At 44.8% G+C, this 20,840-nt stretch overlaps 2 protein-coding genes and 1 long non-coding RNA gene across 4 annotated transcripts in view; 2 read left to right on the forward strand and 1 right to left on the reverse strand.

Annotated features, from left to right (window-relative positions):
* The window catches only part of LOC147026071 (uncharacterized), a 182,631-nt gene extending 167,059 nt beyond the window's left edge, over window positions 1–15,572 (forward strand). Inside the window, exon 2 of the mRNA XM_085881097.1 lies at window positions 5,422–15,572. Within this exon, the coding sequence (XP_085737223.1) occupies window positions 5,784–7,640 (1,857 nt within the window). The 5' untranslated portion in view covers window positions 5,422–5,783 and the 3' untranslated portion in view covers window positions 7,641–15,572. The remainder of the gene's footprint in view (window positions 1–5,421) is intronic.
* LOC147026073 (uncharacterized) overlaps window positions 1–20,840 on the forward strand; it is a 390,674-nt gene that overhangs the window by 41,878 nt on the left and 327,956 nt on the right. The window lies entirely within an intron of this gene.
* Window positions 1–20,840, reverse strand: part of LOC147026074 (ribosomal protein S6 kinase beta-1-like) — a 75,593-nt gene that overhangs the window by 33,174 nt on the left and 21,579 nt on the right. For both annotated transcript variants that reach the window (XR_015058107.1, XM_085881109.1), the window contains exon 2: window positions 30–70. Coding sequence is in view for 1 of the 2 variants with exons in the window: in XM_085881109.1 (XP_085737235.1) it covers window positions 30–70 (41 nt within the window). In the remaining variant the exon portion in view is untranslated. The remainder of the gene's footprint in view (window positions 1–29; window positions 71–20,840) is intronic.

Here is a 20,840-nt window from a genome sequence, read left to right on the forward strand (position 1 = left end):
CTTTAATCAGCAGACAGCTAAGTACTCACATATCCACAAGGAGACCATGTTCACACTCGTAGAACAAATCCTAGCGAGAAAGAAAAATAATTTGTTAAAAGGAAGAATGGTTGACATAGCTGTAATGGCAATAATAAAATAAATAAATATGAAATAAAGCATTTGATGATTGATACAGGGCTCAACATTAACCTTCTTTTCTAGCCTGCCCAAAGGGCAGGTAGGTTCTACATTTTACCAGTTCTGTCATCCATTACACCTGTGCAACTATTCTTGGTTAGTAATTTAATTATCAGACCTCAGACGTAGCTCCACCGATCCAACCAAAACAGGATTTTCTCATATGGACAAGTGAATCGTGGAAATTTACATTTGATAAATAACAATGCATACAGTGCTTATACGGTATAATGTTCTTTCCAGACTCAACCACACAAAGTGACTTGGAAGAAGAAAACAAAAAAACTCATAACAAAAACAAAGTCAACCACACTGAAAAACCAGAATGAAGAATACTTCTCTGACTTCCCAGTGAATGATTTGTTACTCTTTGTCTACATTCTCTGAACATAATACAGTGACTATAATTTTGGCCTTAATCAAACATAATAGCTAACTTTAAAGAACAACACTCCATCAAATCATGGATTTTAACTGCCTGATCCCTATTCTCAATCACAGAGTTAAGCAGTAGATCCAGTTTTGTCGTGATTGGTAAATTGCACCTGTCTTCTTAGTTTCCTCCTCGTCCATCACAGATGGACAGAGTTTACAGCATGACATTTTTCAGGATCAGGTCCTTCTGTGGAAATCGGCATTTAAGATGGCCAAGCATACTTGTAGACAAGGAAGACCTTTAATCCGTTTTGATTCTCTTCAATGCAGGAAACCTCTTTCCACAGCTAAAGAAAACAGCGGCATTACAAGTGCTATCTCTAAGACCATTAGAATGTTTGCAAGTCTCTGCTGAAACCGCCCACTTTGGGATGGTGCACTGATACTTTGAAGAAAGGGCTTGCTTTCTTGTCCAAAATCAGATGACAAGTGTACCTTCATAATCATCCATTCCGATAGTACTTTGCTGAAATCACAGCCCATTCATTGCAGCAAGCGATGAAATCTTTTTGCCAAGGAATTTTCTGTCATTCCCATCACGTAGTGTATCACTCGCATCAATGATTGAAGAATTGCATCAATGACGAGGTGTGATTTTGAGGCATTATCCATTCATCAAGTAGACGAACATCAGTTCATCTTCAGAAAGCGATTTTATTCACACAAATGACAATTGACTGCAAATACCGAAATAAAACTAAGAACACTTCAGGCTATACAGCAACTAGCAGATAACCCGGTTCCACTGGGCTGTTGTAAGGGAATTAGTTTCCAATAGTGTGTGGAATATTTAAGGAGTTTGACAGGAATGTTGTTAGAGTATAATGGCAAGGACCCATGGAAATTATGTGCAATGTAAACTGTGACTTCAAGTCCTCAACCCCTTTATTCTTCAAGTCCACATCCCTCCCCCTCCCTTGCAAGGATTTACACACAGACTGATTATACCTGTAGCAACCATGAGGCAATGTGCAAGGTATCACTGGTTTCCAGTTTTTCATTATTTGTGACAATTTTGGTTTTAAAATCATTATTTTTGTTCGAACACCACCAATTATTTTGGGGTATTAGGACAATATGGAAACCCGTATGATATCAAGAGCTTTCCCTCACCGAAGGCCACGTCACAACCTTTCAGAAATCCGCACGCAGTATCACTTCACTTTCGATCACGTCGAATAAATAAATGAAAAATAAAAACCCGCTTTCGATTCATACCCACTAGTTTTTCGTCACCTCCTACTTGTCACAAATGCATTGGAAAGGAGTCTGAGGTTCCGTTTGGAGGAGAATTCGTTTGTTTCCAAAATAATTAAGTTTTCTCGGTGAAGTAAAATGGATGAAAAGGAAATTAGTAGTCTTTTTTATTGGGGGGGGGGGGGGGTTGCTCTGACTTTCCCTTAACAGCATGTCACGAACTGTTAAGACTTAAAGTTTCTCGGAAAAGTAAATTGATGGAAAGGTAATTTTGCCTTCACAGAATTGATTGAACATTTTGAGCAATATTTTTGTTGTTTGTTTGTTTTAAACTTCCAGTAGATGCGCAAGCCAACAATTGAGCATTCACACCACGTGTGCAACAAAAATGAATACAACTCAAAATTGCATGAATATCTATATTTGTAAACTTCCACATGCAATGTCTGGATGCAATCTGGCAACTTGCGCATATATATATATATATATATATATATATATATATATATATATATATATATATATATATATATATATATATATATATATATATATATATATATATATATATATATATATATATATATATATATATATATAGTTACGGTTGTGGAAATACACAGATCACCATTCAAGTTCCCCGAAGATCAGTTATGTCGATAAGTGTGTGTCCAGGTTAGATTTCCACACCGATGTATAACGGGATTTATTCGTGTGCCGGGCTGTGAACCTTTGAGGTAGTGTTATTCTTTTCTATCTTTATTTTAAACAAACATCTCCTCACCACCTTCTCCACAACCACCAACATCTCCTCACCACCTTCTCCACAACTGCCAACATCTCCTCACCACCTTCTCCACAACTGCCAACATCTCCTCACCACCTTCTCCACAACCATCTCACCACCTTCTCCACAACCACCATCTCCTCACCAGCATCTCCACGGCGCCGCCATATTTTCACCAACAACAACATCCCCAACAAACATCTCCACAAACGAACACGATGGCATCCTCGAGAGCGGCAGGGTGATTTCAAATATCGCTGCGCATGACTTGCAAAACGGATCAAAACGACGAAAGGGGCGGAGCCAGCCGGGGGTGAAAGTTCAAGGGTGAAAGGGGCAAGCGCCGCCTTCGGGTGGTGAAGCCTACAGCGGCTTCACCCCTCCGGGCTATAAAAAGGCGCGTTTCGACGCCAAGTGAGGGAAGTTGGTGAGTCCAGTCAGGGAGTTGGTCGGAGGAGTGGCGTTCGTTTATCGTTGGAGCGGGAGAGAAGTCGCCAGCCAAGTCACCAAGTGGTTGGTCATTGTTGGTCGGTGGAGGCAGTCGAGTTACAGCCGGAGAGAAGTCGCCAACAAGCTACATAACGGTCCGAGCAATCGGGCCCCGACTCGGTCGAGCGACGCTGAGGAGTGAGCGGGCTCTTAAAGAGCATCAACTCTAAAAGAGCAAGGCCCGTTCGCTCCTCTGAAGCGTAGTCGGCCAGGCCCGATCGACCAGGCCGCGCTGCTAGGCCCTGGACCAACCAAGCCACCGTTACAACAGCTGCCGCTTTGACAACAGAGACACACGGAGGGTCACCGACCAAAAGACCCATCGAGTCGCCTCAAGGGCGACAAAGGTAACCTGCCTGGCCTTGCGGAGCTCCTTTGGTCATCCCAGCTCTGAGGAACATTAAAGGCTTACGAGCCCAGTTATATCTTTCTTTTCTGGGGTTTTTGCATGAAAGTCTGTGGCGCCTTGTCCGTAAGTAGAATTGTTGTAAGTGCATGTACGTAATAAATAGATATCGGCTGTAGGTTTTTGCTCGTGTCATGTTCCCTATCCCCATTCATTGCATTGCTTACGTGTAAAAATAAATGTCCCCATTGTTGAATGTCACTTGCTCGTTGCGTCCTTTCCTGCCATAATTACGTTCGGAATAATTAGCTGGCTGATTGTAAGCCGATAAAACGTACATCTGGTCCGACGGGGCTTGGCGATATAAAACCGCTCGGCAATTGCAAACGGAACAAGCTGCTTAAAGCGGCTCGTTTTCGTGCAGGCTCCGTTGAGGTATAAATCCCTGGCATTTCTGTCTGCGCGAATAATTAGGTACATTGACAATTCGGCGATCGACCCTGTAGCGCATGGACAGAAGAGTTGGCTGGTTTATGGTGTGGTTAACAACACCCGTAGCTGGGTTTTGGCGTTGACCCGAAAGCTGCGACTAGATTGCTCATTCGGTGGGCGCGTGGCCGCAATTGGGCTAAAGGCAGTCGTCCGCACGCCGGGCGGGCGAAAATCCACAACATTTTTTGTGCGTAAACAAATGAAGCTTGGGAGGCGTGGTTTGGTGCACGTATGTAGGCGATCCTAATCCATATGCGTGAATATTTTCCCGCCTGCAGAAGCTGTCAGTCGGAAGGATCCCGACCTCGGAAGGATGACAGGTTGAGCAACCCCCTGGTGTTAATTCAGCAGCCAATGGGACTTGAACTCAGGACCTTAGGATCCCAAGCCAGCCATCCTAACCACTAAGCCAACACCAGGCTCCGTATATATATTTATTTATTGTAGTGGGCCGGGGGTCGGTGGCGAGAACGACCGCTAGGTGGGGAAGTTTACGCCGTCTCCCATCAGACTGCCCGGAATTATAGGCCGTCGCTCGGATAACTCCGCGAGTCGACTAATCGACCGTGAAACCCCAATATCTCGACCGCGTGGCATAGGGTTAATTGTCTAGATCCAATATACCTAAGTAACCACGCAGTCTTGGCTTCCGGGGATTCATGCCCTCGGAATGTCTGGCCGAACCGGGTCACTCTACCAGCTATGGTAGAGTATCCAACTTCCACTTACCAACTCTGGCTCGGATGCAGTCGAGCAGGCCTGCCCAGGACGTTCCAGCGACGATGTACCGATTACCGGGGATGAAACCCCGACTAAACTCAGATACGAACCATGCTGGACCAATGTAAGAAGGGACAGAAACGGACTGGAAACATTTCTAATACATTTTTTTTTTTACAGTAAAAGACAAAGGCAAGACTTAACACTAATATGCAGGAAGTATTTACAATGATCCAAAAACACTTATTCAGTTCTGTTTAAAGACAGGCCCACACGCGCACACACACACACACACACACGAAAAGAAAACCCAGAGTCTTTATTGGACCCTCGCAGCCGTGGAGAGAGACAAGCTGGGGGTCAGAGTTCGGTGGGTACCTGACCATCAGAGGGAGGGTGTGTTCCACGATACGGCACCTGACAAAGGTCGTTGGTTCAATCCCCAGTCACACGTGGGGGACTCGAGGCTCGTGGCGGAGTTCGGCTGGCGAATAATCGTGGTCCACGGAGGGGGGTCAGGGTCGCTCTGTCCTTCCTTGTAGAGGGCCAGCAGAGATACGTTCACCACCTCGATGGCCCTCTGCTCAGCCCTCGTGAGAGCAAAAACCCCTTCGTACAGCAACGTAGACCTACTGTGACCACTCTTCGTAATCGCCCCTCGTAACCACCTCTCCGTAACATCAAAAACCCTGAAGAACCTCTCAGAACTCTCGTGCAACCCACCAACCATTCCTCAGAGAGTCTCTGGAATTTATGGACCTCCCTCAGTGGGGAGTGTGGTATAGCCTGCGGGCATGCAGGGCGGGACATGATGATGGGAGGAGGGGTCGTCGTGGTCATCGTGTCTGCCAGGAATATAGGGAGTGCGCGCCGCCTGAGGCGTGGTAGTGATGCTGTAGTCGCCCGGCTTGTGCGTGTGCTGGGTACGTAATAAAGGGGAGCCACGTACGCCCGCGCTCGCGCTTGTGCAACACAGCCCGGCTTGACTGTTCCCCCGCTCGTGTCTGCCTGCTAAGCATCTTCTATCCACGACACCACAGTTGGCTGACGAGGATCTTCGGATCGGCGTGTGCAGGGCGGCAGCGAATAACCCGTGCGGTTCCAGGCTACGGAGCCAAGGGTCTCGCCAGCACGAGCATGGCAGAAGGTCGGTGCACGGCGCACGAACGCGTGCCCGCCTTCGTCGGAATCGACTTCAGCCACGTCGAGTGGGCAACGGCCACGCTCAGTGTTCGTTTTATTGAGGCACGTCAGATCGGGGGAATGATTTCTGCAGAGCCACGGCTAAAGAACGAGGACACGCGGTTCGGCTCGAACGCGGCGTGGGACGTCGCGCGAGCTCTGAAGAATGTCCGGGGTCTCGATGGTCGGGGCACAGCAGATGGTCCGGGGGTCAGCGCGATGTGCCAGGCACGCACGGCCACGCGCACGGTCTGCGGAGCGGGTCGTGGGCGAGCGTTGCAATGCAATCACTCGGATGGCGGTCTGAGCACTCGAGGTCGTCTACGGTGTGTGGGCCGAGGGTCATCGCCCATCGTTACAGTCATAGATGGCGGTGTGCGAAGCGATCCTTCCGTCCCGGGTCAAGACCTACCGCCAGTATGGTGTTCGGTGCATGGCGTGCACGGTAACGCCCCGGGTCGAGTTTTGCAGCCTGAGCACGGAGATTCCAGCGACCCGGAGCGGGAGATGCTGCCCATGTTGAGCCTGGTTTCAGTTGGTCCTACGGTGACAGGACCGATGCCAGTGAATGTCGAAGTGATCGGGGCACTGATCGGGTGTCTAATTGAGTCCACTCGTGCTGCCCTCGCATCGCGCGCGTACACCGGCGAAGCGATTGCGCCGCTTGCAGCGCCCGACGTCTCGGTGCTTTACCGGGGGCGAAGCGCCCTACTCACGGTGTTTGTGGTGCGAGGGGAGGGGCCCGTCCTTTTGGGTCGGGACTGGCTGGCGCACCTCGGGCTGGATCTCCAGTTCGTACCTCCAGGTGTGCCGGTGCTCTCTTCGATGCTTTCGTCGAGTACTGAGGGTGAGGTTCTGGCGGCGGGAGCCGCGTCGATGCAACGGGAGCGGCCGTTCGTTGCTGCCTGCAACGGCGGTGTGCGGTTCGGGAGCAGCAGGAGCCGTGCCAGCTCTCGCGATGGGCTCTCGCGCGTCGGCTGCGTGCATGGTGCGAGGTGCGGTGTTGTTCGAGCAGCTTCAACGGGTTGCGGTGAGCCCGTGGCGTTAAAGGAAGTCGCGAGTCACAACATCGAGGCAACAACCAAGAGGCGGACTCGTGATGTGGGTTGTGGGTTGCTGTTCATTGCATATTTGTTTTTCATTGCTCGAGTGATGCGGTTTAACGTTGTTGAAATAAATGCCAGCAGTTCCCGTGTGAGAGTGGGTTTGGCGGAGATCAATCGATGGGATTTGTATTATGATCAATGTGATGTGGGGGCTTTGGGAGAGGTGGGGGCGAATAAAGAGGGTTTATTGGCCTCCAGTTGCCCCAGGCCATGGGTAGTTGTTTTGTCAGGTGCTGGGATTTTATCAAAAGAACGCGCTGTACGGAAAAATGAGTTTGCAATGGTTCAAATGTTATTCCTATTGATTTATGACGAGCCTATGGTTGGAGTATGCTTTGAATGGAGTTGCGACCGTCTAACGGCCGTGGGGGTCTCGGAGATCGACTCGGAGCCGGGACTCGTGCGCTGGTCGGCGTTACCCCCACCTCTGCTTTCAGCAAGGTCAGACGTGCCTGGCGCCTGGGGCGCGGCTCTCTGGGTTCGCTCAAGGCCGTTTTGGCCATGCGGTGGAATCTCAACTGATTGTGGTGCGTGGGGAGTGTTTGTTTCTTCCAGCCTAGGGCGCTGTTCAGCGCCCCCACCAAGGTCGGTCGGGCCTGGCGGTGGCGCCGCGGGTTCCAGACAGCGGGGGTCCGGCCTCGAGAGGTTTAGCTGTTTCAGGTCTGACTGGGGAAGAGGTGCCGCCTTATGGGCCGGAGGCGTTTGATGGTGCCGGGGGAGGTCGGGAGGTCGCCGCGACCTCGCCAAGGGCCATGTAAGCATGTGCCGCCTGGGGGCGTTTTCGCTGTGTAGTGCTGCTGTGCTTCTCCAGTAGCTCGCTTCACACGTTGTATGATGTGATGTGCTTTTATACTTCGCTGTTTTCTTTTTTGTACCTTGTCTACTGTTATAACGTAGTACTTCGGGCTGTTTATGCTTATTATGATGGTGATCATTTAATAATCATAGTTTTAGGAGGGAGGAGTGTGGTATAGCCTGCGGGCATGCAGGGCGGGGCATGATGATGGGAGGAGGGGTCGTCGTGGTCATCGTGTCTGCCAGAAATATAGGGAGTGCGCGCCGCCTGAGGCGTGGTAGTGATGCTGTAGTCGCCCGGCTTGTGCGTGTGCTGGGTACGTAATAAAGAGGAGCCGCGGGCAAAGTACGCCCGCGCTCGCGCTTGTGCAACACAGCCCGGCTCGACTGTTCCCCCGCTCGTGTCTGCCTGCTAAGCATCTTCTATCCACGACACCACAGGGAGGGGCCTTGGTCAGCACACCTCACTGTTCACCTCTCATTGGCCAGGATCCTACGGGCACAGCCTTCCTGGGCGGTGTTTCGGCCATGCCTGGAGAAAGCCGCCCCTCCCTTCCATGCGTGTTTGAGGAAGGTGGATGGTGGTGAAGCCACCATTGCATGTGAACGTTCGTGGAAGCCGAGGACTGGGACCGAGAGGCCCCCTCTTGGCAAGTCAAGGTACGAGCAGCCAATGGTGGTGATGGAGCGTGATGGGCAGGTAGTGAGATGTAATAACCTAACTATTAAAAAAAACGTCACAACGCACATATTAGACTCTCCCACTTGACAAAAGGAAGGGACCTGTCTCACACGTACTTACCGGCATAACTAACTTTGGGACCTGAATGTTGAGTGCAAATGGTTTCCAGATTCGTAACAATATCTCTGTCTTCATTCCAACTCTTTTTCTCTTACTCCTGAAATAAATCCAAGCAGGCTCTGCACTCAGATGGCCGCCTGTGAAAACCACAGCCACACCCTTCACGATGGGAGTGCGCCCTCGCGGAGGCCAAAAGAAGCATCAACTACAAGATGAAAAAATCCTCCGCTGCAAGGTACGGTGTCAAAGGGAATAGTAGAACCATATTTCAAATCCCAACGCTGTACAGGACGCACGCGGCGCGCTCTTTTCAACCCATTTCTGCATCTAATAATTATATCCAATCCTTTCCTTCAATCCATGACACAGATCAGGGCCGGCACCACGCTCAGGCAGCCGTCTGTGAGGATCACCACTGTAATAAACTAGAGGGGGAGCACTCGGGAGAGTACAAAACCTCCGCCGCCAATACTGCTGGATCACTCAAGTGAACCTTATATCTTATTCATTAAATATGATGTCAACAGTGCTGACAGAGTTATAGTTCTTTTCTCCAACATTTTTTTTTTGGGGGTGGGGGGGACCAAGTCCAAAATCTCATGGCATGATCCTTGGACCATACCTAACCCCCCCCCCCCCCCCACCAAGTTTCGTCGAAATCCGTCGGAGTTTTTTCCGTAATACCGTTCACAAACAAACAAACAAACAAACAGAAAGGGGTGAAAACAGTAACCTCCGATCTTCGATGGCGGAGGTTAATAACCACATGCACGATAGCGGACCCGCGCACAGCCCCGTGATATTTACCATCGCACAGTACAGGACGTGCATAGCGCATTTCTTCATTCGGGTCTGCGCGCTGATTGCAATGGCATCTTACCATCACACCGGACAAAGGAAGTGCATTGATCAGCGCCAACCGCAGCGTGTCAGGGGTGCCCGAGCAGGCATGCGGGACCGGCGTGGCCCTCGGCCATTCGCCGGAGCACGGCCCGGGAGTTTGGTGCAAGGCGATTAATACCACGGGGTTCGGAGCGAGACGATTCCGCAGCTCCGCTATATCACACCGGTTGTGCAATGAGGCCGCTTCCGGCCATGGTGGCCGGGCCGTGCGGTGACCGGGGCCCAATGTGACCGCCCGATTTGGGTGATGACATCACTTCGGGGCGACGTCCTGCCCTACAACACAGGGCCTATAAAGGACGGGTTGGGAAGCCGTCATGGTCGTCCTCATCCTCTTTGTCTGGCCTTGGACCGATCTCTGCACATGCCTGCTGCCCCAACAGTCCCCTCTGCCACTCTGCCCACTCGCTCTCAATCTCTGCCTTCCTATCTCTGGAATCCCTACACTCGCCACTGGCTCCCCCACCCGCCTGACTCCACCTGCTTCACGCTGTCTTCTCCATCCACTCGCCACTAGCTCCAACCACCGCCCTCCGTCACACCTGACGCTCTCACCCATTCTCTGGATCGGTGCACATGCTGGGCCGGCATCGTAACCGGGCAGGAGATGACGTGCCAACTCTCAAGGAAGGACCGCTCAGCAGAGCCTCCCCCCCAAAACGTACTGGGTAGCGTGGTCGGTCAACCGTGCAAGGTATTACGAGATCCTTTCTTCTAATCAATTCCTCTTTATCGGTGTGTGCGTGTGTGTGTGTGTGTGTGTGTGTGTGTGTGTGTGTGTGTGTGTGTGTGTGTGTGTGTGTGTGTGTGTGTGTGTGTTTTGGCACCAGTCCCAGCTTTAAGTTAAGACTGCAGAAGATATATTGGTATAGGTCTGCACTGTGTCTGTTTTGTAAGCTGCTTGTTTTGCTGTCGCACCTCATTTCTTTCTATCCCTACTTTACACACAATAAACTACATTCACTGTGCCACATATTTTTCCTCGCCTGCCTGTTAATAAATGCTTTAAATGTAGAAATGTTCCCAGCACGTTTTTGTCTTTTCTTTCATTGATCCAGCACGGTGCGTATCATAGTCTAGCCGGGACTTTATTCCCAACAATCCGTTCTTTTAGCCGGTACGTCCTTGGCAGTGTCGCTCGGCTGCATCTGACCCAGTAAGATGAACCGGTTCGGACAAGGTGTCCGAACAAGGGCATGTTCCCCAGTAATTAGGTCACGTAATTATAATTAGGTGACCAATTTCGACGGCGGACTCTAAGTCACATGGTTGAGTTATTGGCGTTCACGATCGGTTCACGATTAGCGACCCGCTGCGTCACGGAGTTATCCGTGTTCGACGGCCTGCAATTCCGGGGAGTCTGGTGGGAACCCGAGATAGCTTCCCCCCACCCCCCCTAGTGGTCTTCTCACCCCGACCCCTGGCCACAACAATATAGATATATAGCCATCCATTGGGACCATACTCTGTGCAGAGCATTGGTGGTTCCTCAGCAGTTTCCTGGGCTCTTAGACACAATCCTGGACAGGTCGCCACTGCAACGCAGGATACTCAAATGGCTCAATCATCCCAGTAAGTTGGTACTCATTTTGCCAACCTTGGAAGGACGACAGGCTGAGTCAACCCCACCTGGTGTTAATTCAATGGCCAAGCAGGATTTGAACTCAGGACCCTAGGATCCTAAGCCCGCCACCATAACTATTAAGCCAACACCAGGCATCTACATCAAATGTTGACTGGCTATCATTGTTGAATCAGCTGCACTTAGCTTAAATGCATAAAGGAGGATGCCACCAGATGTGATTAGCATGCAATCTGTGCAGAATGCTTCCCTTATTGTCAATGACAATGGTTGCTGGGGACAGATATTCCTTAACCCATCGTTTCCAAAATACATCCAATAGTTATTGAACCTCATGCCATCTTCCATGAACAAAATTGTCATTTTTGTGGAATACTCCGGGAGGGAGACGTTGTCGTTGGTGCAAAAGTAACAGATGATTTGGTATCTGGGCCTCCATGTCATGGAAATCATTTGAGATTTAGTTGATTGGGCAGATATTCAGAATAGTAGTTTCAAAAGGGAGGGTTTGACGCAGTCAAGTGTCCCATTTCTCAAAGTCGCAATATTCACTCGCTTACGCTCACTCACATTTCTCCTTTTCAAACTGGAACACATTACTACGTCAAACCCCGCCCTTTTGACACTTCTCCCTTGCCGGGGCTGTGCTTCGCCTTCCTTTCATATGATCATTTATTTAACCAAATTGAGTTGTCAAATAGAAATCCTATAAATATGTGTTATATTTTCAGGAATAACTTAATTTATTCATCAATTTAACAAAAATGCGCCGGTAGCCCGTTAAAACCCCCAACCCCATTTTTTTAAATTAATACTTATACTTTAAACACATGAGGTAATGTATTTATTCCATCACTCATTATATATCTTTTATCACCAAATGCTGTTAGAGCTTTCTTCCTAACAGTCTCTGAGAATATTTCATGTTTATAATTCCAATAAGATTCATCTCTCTATAAACATCCTTTCTCTTCCAGAAAACATCCAGGGTAATGTTGAAAGTTAATGGTCTCTTTGTATTGAAATCTCCTCTCTTTGAAGAGCTTATTAGATTTGAATTGGAAGAACAACAACAAGGTAGTGGGCTCAACATTGGGAATGTTTCATATCTCAATCTTAATATTCTTCAATCCACTTCTTCTAAAGGCTTCTTCTTATATTGATTTACCTAAGGGTATAAAGAATAAAAAGGCAATAATTAATATTTTAAAATTACCCCCGGTTGGGGGTGACGGTCATCTCTGTAGATGTGGATCTCTGATCAGCTTAGAATGGCTTCGATGTCGTCTTGTCTTTTGGTTCAACGTACAGACGAAAGCCCGGGAGTAAAAAGGATAGAAAAACCTCAGAAATCAAACTACATTTCTCAGTTATCCGGAGATAGATTTTGAAAATGGTTGATTTGGAACATTTATGATCAATGTGTCTTCAAAACGATAGAAACCGGACCTCAGAAATCAAACCGCATTTCTGAGTCATAAATGGCGGATGATATTTTGACAATGATACCTTGACATTGGCCTTCAATCAGGTCTAAAGTCATACCATCGTGCATCACTCATCGACCCCTACCTACATACCAAGTTTCATCAAGATCAGGCAAAAAAATTTTTGACCGTATCACATCGTCGATTTTTCCAACTTTGAAGACACGTGACTCGATAACCAAGACGAATTTTAAAAAAAAAACGGTCTGACAAAATTTAGATATTGTTCCATATTATCAGAATCTGAAGAAATTTTGAAGATCGTATCACAAACAGTAGAGGAGATAGATTTTGAAAATGGACGATTTCACAACTTTGGAGTGGCCTTGACCTTGAACTTCAATCGTGTCAAAAGTCATACCGTCGTGCATCACTCATCGACCCCTACCTACATACTAAGTTTCATCAAGATGGGGCGAATTTTTTTTTTTGACCGTATCACATCAACGATTTTTCCAACTTTGAAGACACGTAACTCGATAACCAGGACGGATTTCAAAAAAACCGACCCAACCAAATTTAGATATTGTTCCATATTTATCAGAATCCGAAGGAATTTCGAAGATTGGATCATAAACGGCAGAGGAGATAGATTTTGAAAATGGACGATTTCGCAACTTTGGAGTGACCTTGACGTTGACCTTCAATCGTCGTGCATCCCTCATCAACATCTACCCACATACCAAGTATCAAGAAAATCTGAAGAAAAAAAATGGGGATGGATGTACGGACGGACATAGAGACTGGTTTTATTAGGTCATCTCTAACGAGATGACCTAAAAACACTGATAATAAATACTTTCTCTGGAGTATCTTAGCATGTCTTTATCCACAGAAAAGGGACTGTGAAAGAGTTTCAAAGTGTAAGAAAGAGAATAAACTAGAAAGTGGGGATCGAGGCATCTCTACAGGAGAACCCATGAGCTTGAAAGATATAACAAAGTTTGAGAATATGAATAACCTATCAATAAATGTTTATGGTTTAACTGATAAAAACAAAGTCCAAATTCTAAGAGTAAGTAATATTATAATCCAATGATAATTGGTCAAATGACTGGCATGTAGATCTCCTTTATTTCACTAATAAAGAAACTGCTCATTATGCTTGTATCAAAAACTTTTCTCGATTGGTAAGTCATCAAGTTTATAAATCAAAGCATAAATCATATCCTTGTAAGAGATGTCTAAATATCTTTCGATCTCAACAAAGACTTGATAAACATTTAAAGTGTTGTTCTAATCATAAAGCAGCAGTTGTTGAGATGCCAGAACCAGGAGAGAAAATTGTATAAAACATCCATTTGTAATATATGCTGATTTTGAGAGAATCTTGAAAAAGACTGATGATATTAAAAAATATCAAAAGCATATCCCTTGTGGGTTTTGTTATTACATTACATCATCTGCAGGAAGTAAATATAAGTTGGAGTTGTATAAAGGACCTGATTCTGCTGATTAATTTGTTAAAAGGATTGAGGATGATTGTATTAAGCTAACTAAAATGTCAAGAACAAATAATCCCCTTGCTTTATCTCCAAATGAAGAAAAATAATTTGAAGAAGTAAGGATTTGCCATATCTGCTTAGAGGCTTTGGTGAAAAAAAAATGATAAAAGGGTGAGAGATCATTGCCATATAATGGGGAAATATAGAGGAGCAGTTCATAATAATTGTAATCTTATTTATAGAATCCCAACATTCATACCTGTATTTCTTCATAATAATTGTCATTATGAGACGCATCTCTTTATAAAAGAACTCAGTGAGACCCCTGGAAAGATAATAACAATTCCTAATACAGATCAAAATTACATCTCATTTACAAAACAGATTTATTCTCATGAAATGGGTGTAAATACAAATCTTAGATTTCTTGACTCATAAATATGACAAGCCCTCAAAGTTCTTTGGTTTCAAACATCTCTTTTCCTATACTTTCTAATCAATTTAGGACTGAAGCAGGCTTGGGTGAAGACATTTCACTTCTTTCTAAAAAGGGCATTTACCCATAGGATTGTATGGATCCCTTTGAAAGATTTAAAGAAACAACACTTCCTCCTCAAAAGCGTTTTTATAACAAGTTAGGAAGATGTCATATTACTGGTGAAGAATATGAAAGAGCAAAACAAGTTTGGAAAGAGTTTGAGATAAAGAATATGGGTGAATATCATGACCTTTATTTAATAACTGATGTTTTATTACTTGCTGATGTGTTTGAGAAATTTGGAGAAGTTTGTTTTAATAAAGATTCCTATGGACTTGATCCTGTCCATTATAACACATCTCCTGGACTAGCCTGAAGCGCTATGTTAAAAATGACTAAACAACCCCTTGATCTTCTCAGTGACATAGATATGCTCTTGATGATTGAAAAGGCTAAAATTTCATCAGTTTATTCAAAGAGATATGCTAAGGCAAATAATAAATATCTTCCAGACTTCTCACCTGAGAAGCCCACATCTCACTAAATGTGCTTTGATGCTAATAACTTGTATGGCTGGGCAATGTCTGAATCTCAACTCTATGGTCATTTTAAATGGGTGAAAGAATATGAGTACAAATCTATCTTAGATGATATAATCTCCACAAGTCAAGAAGATTTAGATAAATGGGATTATGGGTATTATTTTGAAGTAGATTTAAACTATCCTAGAAAACTTCATAACAAACATAAAGACCTTCCTTATGGAGCTGAAAAAGAGATCCCCAATCAAGAGTGATTCAGTGGTTATCAACAACATTTCTTTAGTTCTTCAAATGAGTTTAAATGCATTCCCACAACTAAATTACTCACAACATTGTTTGATAAAGAGAAGTATGTTTTACATCAAAGAAATCCAAAGCAATTTATGGAAGCAGGACAACAAGTTAAAAAGGTAGATAAGGCACTATATAGTTGAGGCAAAGTCATTGGTTAGGTAAATATATTGATTATAACTAGAGGGGGAGCACTCGGGAGAGTGCAAAACCTCCGCCGCCTATACTGCTGGGTCACTCAAGTGAACCTTATATCTTATTCATTAAATACGATGTCAACAGTGCTGACAGTTATAGTTCTTTTCTCCAACATTTTTTTTTTTTTGGGGGGGGGGTTGTAAATCACTTAAAACATGTAAAACTGCAAAAATAAAAACCAAATTGTGTTGAAAAAAAAGTTGCAATTTTTTTTTCTCTAACAATTTTTTTTTGGGGGGGGGGTTGGAAATCACTTAAAACATAACATGTAAAAGTGCAAAAAAAAATAAAAAAATCGAAATTTTGTTGAAAAAAGTTGCAAATTTTTTTTTTCTCTAACAATTTTTTTTGGGGGGGTTGGAAATCACTTAAAACATGAAGAAATGCAAAAAAAAATTCCTTTTTTTGGGGGGGTAACAATTTTTTGGGGGGGTTGGAAATCACTTAAAACGTAAAAATGCAAAAAAAAAAATTTCTAAAACAATTTTTTTAGGGGGGGGTTGGAAATCACTTAAAATATGTGGAAATGCAAAAAAAAAAAAAATTTCTCTAAATTTTTTTGGGGGGGGGGGATGGAAATCACTTAAAATATGTGTAAATGCAAAAAAAAAATTTTTTTTCTCTAACAATTTTTTTTGGGGGGGGGCCAAGTCCAAAATTTAATGCCATGATCCTTGGACCATACCTAACCCCCCCCCCACCAAGTTTCGTCGAAATCCGTCGGAGTTTTTCCGTAATACTGTTCACAAACAAACAAAGACAGGGGTGAAAACAGTAACCTCCATCCATCTTCGAAGATGACGGAGGTTAATAAGAGGATGAGAATAAAGGCTAATAATGATTTTGAGAAAGACTTTTACCAGTTGATGAACAATTCTGTATTTGGTAAAATAATGGATAATATAAGGAATAGACAAAATGTAAGACTTGCTACAACTTTGGAGCAAGCAGAAAAGTTGATAAATAAACCAAGCTTTAAAAGAGTATAAATATTTATAGATAATTTTTGTGCTGTTCATTTGAATAAAGAGAGTATAAAGATGGATAACCCGATTATGTGGGAACATCGGTTTTAGATCTTTCAAAGTATTTAATGTATAATTACTTTTATAATAATCAAAAGAAAAGATATGGTGAGAATATTGTATTGCTATATGTGAATATAGACAGTTTCATATGAGAGATAACGACAGACGTTTATATGAAAGACGATGAAGATATTTATGATACAAGTAATTATGATCCTAATAACCCACTCTTTTCGAATAAGAATAAAAAGGTTATTGGTAAATTTAAGGATGAATGAGGTGAAAAGATACTAAGTCAATTTGTAGGTGTAAGATCAAAGGCATACGCTTATAAATATTTAACGAGAGGGTTCAATGAATTCAAATGTGAAAAGAAACTTAAAAGGTCCAAGGAAGAGTGTATTAAAAGAGACCATGAACTTTCAACATTACCTTGAATGTATATGAAAGAAAATAGATGTTTATAGAGAGATTAATATTACGAGTACGTGCCCGTACGTGCGTGGCCGTACATGTAAAAAAAAAACAAACTTTAAAACAACCACACAGGCTGTTCCTTCGCTCTCGTAAACGACGACTGGATTGGAGCATTGTGTTTATCTATAAATGCACATAACAAATCGAGAAATTATTAGAATACAGTAAGTCATCACTATCCAGAGGTGGTGCGTGCCCGTACGGAATGTTCAAATGCATTCCACGAATTATCGCTTGCATTTAAGTAACAACTGCTGTGATACTTACACACACAGAGTTAATTAAAATCCAAATTAAAATCAAGTTTACCTCCCTCAACAACCACACAGGACGTTCCTTCACTCTCGCGTGGCCGTACAAAAAAAAAAAGAGAAAAAAACTCAATGACGGAAAAATAAACGACGACTGCATTGGGGCATTGTGTTTATCTATAAATGCGCATAAGAAATCGAGAAATTATTAGAATACAGTAAGTCATCACTATCCGGAAGTCCGTATGTTGTAACCCGTAATGGGGAACGCGGCTGAGGATCTCTTCCCCAACGGCCACGCCAACGCAGCAACGTGTCGTCATTGGTTGGTAAATAAATGGCCATAACTTGGGAAGCACTTGTCCGATTAATATCAAACCTTGAAAAGGCACATACTCAGGTCGCCAGCAATATACCTGGCAAGTTTCAATTAGATCAGACCAGTGGTTGTCGAGAAACAGCGCGCGCACACACACACACACACACACACACACACACACACACACACACACACACACACACACACACACACACACACCTGGAATTACAGATAGATTAGAAATTAAAAACATGAAATATTTTCAGAGACTGTTAGTAAAAAAGCTCAAAGAGCATTTGATGATAAAAGTTTGATGAGCATTTGATGAGTGATGGAATAAATACATTACCTTAAGGGTTTAAAGTACAAGTATCAATTTTTAAAAGTGGGGTTGGGGGTTTTAACAGGTTACCGCCACATTTTTAAAAATTGATGAATAAATTAAGTTATTCCCAAAAGTTTCACACAAACATTTATAGGATCTTTATATGACTACTCAATTTGGTTAAAAGAATGATCATATGAAAGGAAGGTGAAGTCCAGCCCCCGGCAGGGGAGTAGTGTCAAAAGGAAGGTGTTTGACACAGTATTGTGTTCCAGTTCGAAAATGAGAAAGAGGACACATTACTGCATCAAACCCTCCCTTTTGACACTACTCAGAATGCTTTCCACTTCACAGAAAAGCATCTGTAGGGACTCATAATCTAAGCAAATAACTTTCCTCCCATAGCAAGGAGTACAAGATTTTTTTATTTTCTCAGAACGAATCATTCATTCCCAAACACCACCAAAATGGGAACCTGCTGGCAGATGAAAGGTACATTTGGTTCCATCCTGCAAGCATGCTCCATGAATCCTTGATTTGTTCTATTTCTGAATCTTTTCCCACAGCTCTTTCATCACCGAAGATGGCGCAATTGTCAGAGCATATCTGCTTTGTTGTACCTCTCCTAGCAGTAATCGGTATAGCATTAATGCAAGAATCAGTAGAATCAGCTACTTATAGATGTACTGCACGATTGGTCAAACAGGTAAACATCACACGATATCTCTTAATAATGGAGCGCTGGCTCTTGATTTATATTGGGCCAAAGTAATCAACTACACAATGAAATGGAGGCTCATCAGAGATGTGATGCGATTTGCAGGAAGATCAGCCATCTTCTGCTGAAGTAGCAGATCGGCCATCTCCATCAGCCCACGTGTCCTAAAAATCTGCTCTTCTGCTCTTGCTCACCCTCTCTCTGTTCTATTCACCCTCTCATTTGTTCAAGGTCATCTGCCATCTGCTTGGAAATCAGCAAACATCACTGCCCTGCATAAAAAGGTGCAAAAACAGATCCCTGCAACTACAGACCAATCAGCCTTCTCCCAATCATCAGCAAGGTTATGGAATCCATCATCATTTCAGACATTAAATCCTTCCTCTTCTCCAATGGCTTGATTTCCAATCATCAATTTGGTTTCAGACCAGGTCACTCTACCCTGGATATGTTGCTTCTGCTCTCCCAACAATGAATGGAGGTCCTCAATGCCAGACAGGAAATCCGAGCCGTATCCCTGGACATATCACGTGCTTTTCACACGGTCTGGCACCCTACCATGCTCACCAAACTCTCTTCCTATGGTATCCAAGGACATCTCCACTCATGGCTCGCAGACTTCCTCTCCTGTCGCAGTCAACATGTGGCCCTAAATGGAGTTCTTTCATCCCCTCTTCCTGTCCAGGCTGGAGTTCCTCAAGATAGTGTTCTGGGCCCTATTCTTTTTGTGATTTTCATCAATGATCTCTCCGACTCCCTGGAAAACCCTCTATATCTCTTTGCTGATTACTCCACCCTCTGCGGTACCATCGGTCATCCCTCAGACCAGCAAGCTGCAGCTTCTTCGCTCACTGCAGATCTGGATAAAATCACAAACTGGTCCAACACATGGAACATGTCTTTCAATCCGGACAAATCTCACACTCTCATTATGTCTCTCCGAAAGGACCGTTTAGAACCCCCCCCCCCCATCCACTTTCTCAACAATCCTCTGGAAGAAGTCCTTTCTTTCAAGCTTCTGGGTCTCACTATCTGCCATGACCTTTCCTGGGAGAGCCACATTTCAAACCTCGCCTCCAAAGCCAATCGCCGACTGGGAATCCTCCGTCGTGCAAAGTCCTTCTTCGGCCCACCTGAGCTCCTGACCACTTACAAAGATTTCGTCCACAGCCTGATGGAGTACTGCTCTCCCCTCTGGGCTGGTGATCCTGCCTCCCACCTTTCTCGGCTTCACGCTGTGGAAACCAAGGCATTTCGGATCATTGGCATCTCCCGCAATGAGGCTGAGTCTTTGGGCCTCTCACTTTCTCACCGCAGGCTGGTCGGTGGTCTTTCTGTCTTTTACCGTCCCCTCTCCAGCCTCGCCCCCCCCCCCCCCCGCTCTCTCTGTGATTTGTCTCCACCACATTTCCGCACGGTGCTCAAGGTCCGCCAACAACCCCCTTCTGGTAAAACTACCAAAATCAAGAATCACTGCTCACCTTCACTCTTTCATTCCACTTTTTTCCCGCCTTTGGAATAAACTCCCTCACTCTATTCAATCCCATTCTTCCCTTCAGGCCTTCAAAACACTGTTCACCACCACCTATCATCCCCTATCCAAATCGTCGATCTTTTCTACCCCCGATAATCCACCCAAGCCCACCTCCTTCAAATTCCCTGCTTTCCTTCCTGAAAGTCCCTGTAATGTCCATCTTGTATTCCCCCATGTTCCCCGCCCCACCCCTCTCCCTTCCACAGATCTCCTAATGTCTCTGTTCCCCACTGCTTTGTCCTTCCCACTCCCGACCCTCTTGTCTCATGCCCCCCTTGCTGTGGGTTTTGTGTTAGCTCTCAAACGAGCCTCGACAAGGTATACAAAAAAAAAATACGGGTGCACTTTATATGCGGCAAATGACGCACTTAACCACCTCTTTAATGGCAGCATTTGCAACCAAAATCCAGTATTTCTGTCTGACAGTAATCAACATTGAAGTCTTTATCAAGTTGTATATGGCATTGAGTGTCTTTTCAATTGTGATCATTGACATTGGAGATTTCCTTGGCAACACGACAAGATGTCTGGCCTCATATGGAATGGCAGCATGGTCTAGGTGTCTGCCGATGCATAAAATGCCGTTTACCAAAATTGGATTCCGTTTGTACAGTGGCCTCGATCTTCATTACCTCTGCCACCGAAGGTGAAGGAGGTTATGTTTTCACTCCTTTCTGTCTGTTTATGTGCAGGATATCTCAAAAAGTTGTGGATGGATTTGGATGAAACTT

Source organism: Eptatretus burgeri, chromosome 5 (genome assembly GCF_056783735.1).
Source record: "Eptatretus burgeri isolate ZD-2024b chromosome 5, Ebu_testis_v1, whole genome shotgun sequence".
Taxonomy (NCBI): Eukaryota; Metazoa; Chordata; class Myxini; order Myxiniformes; family Myxinidae; genus Eptatretus; species Eptatretus burgeri.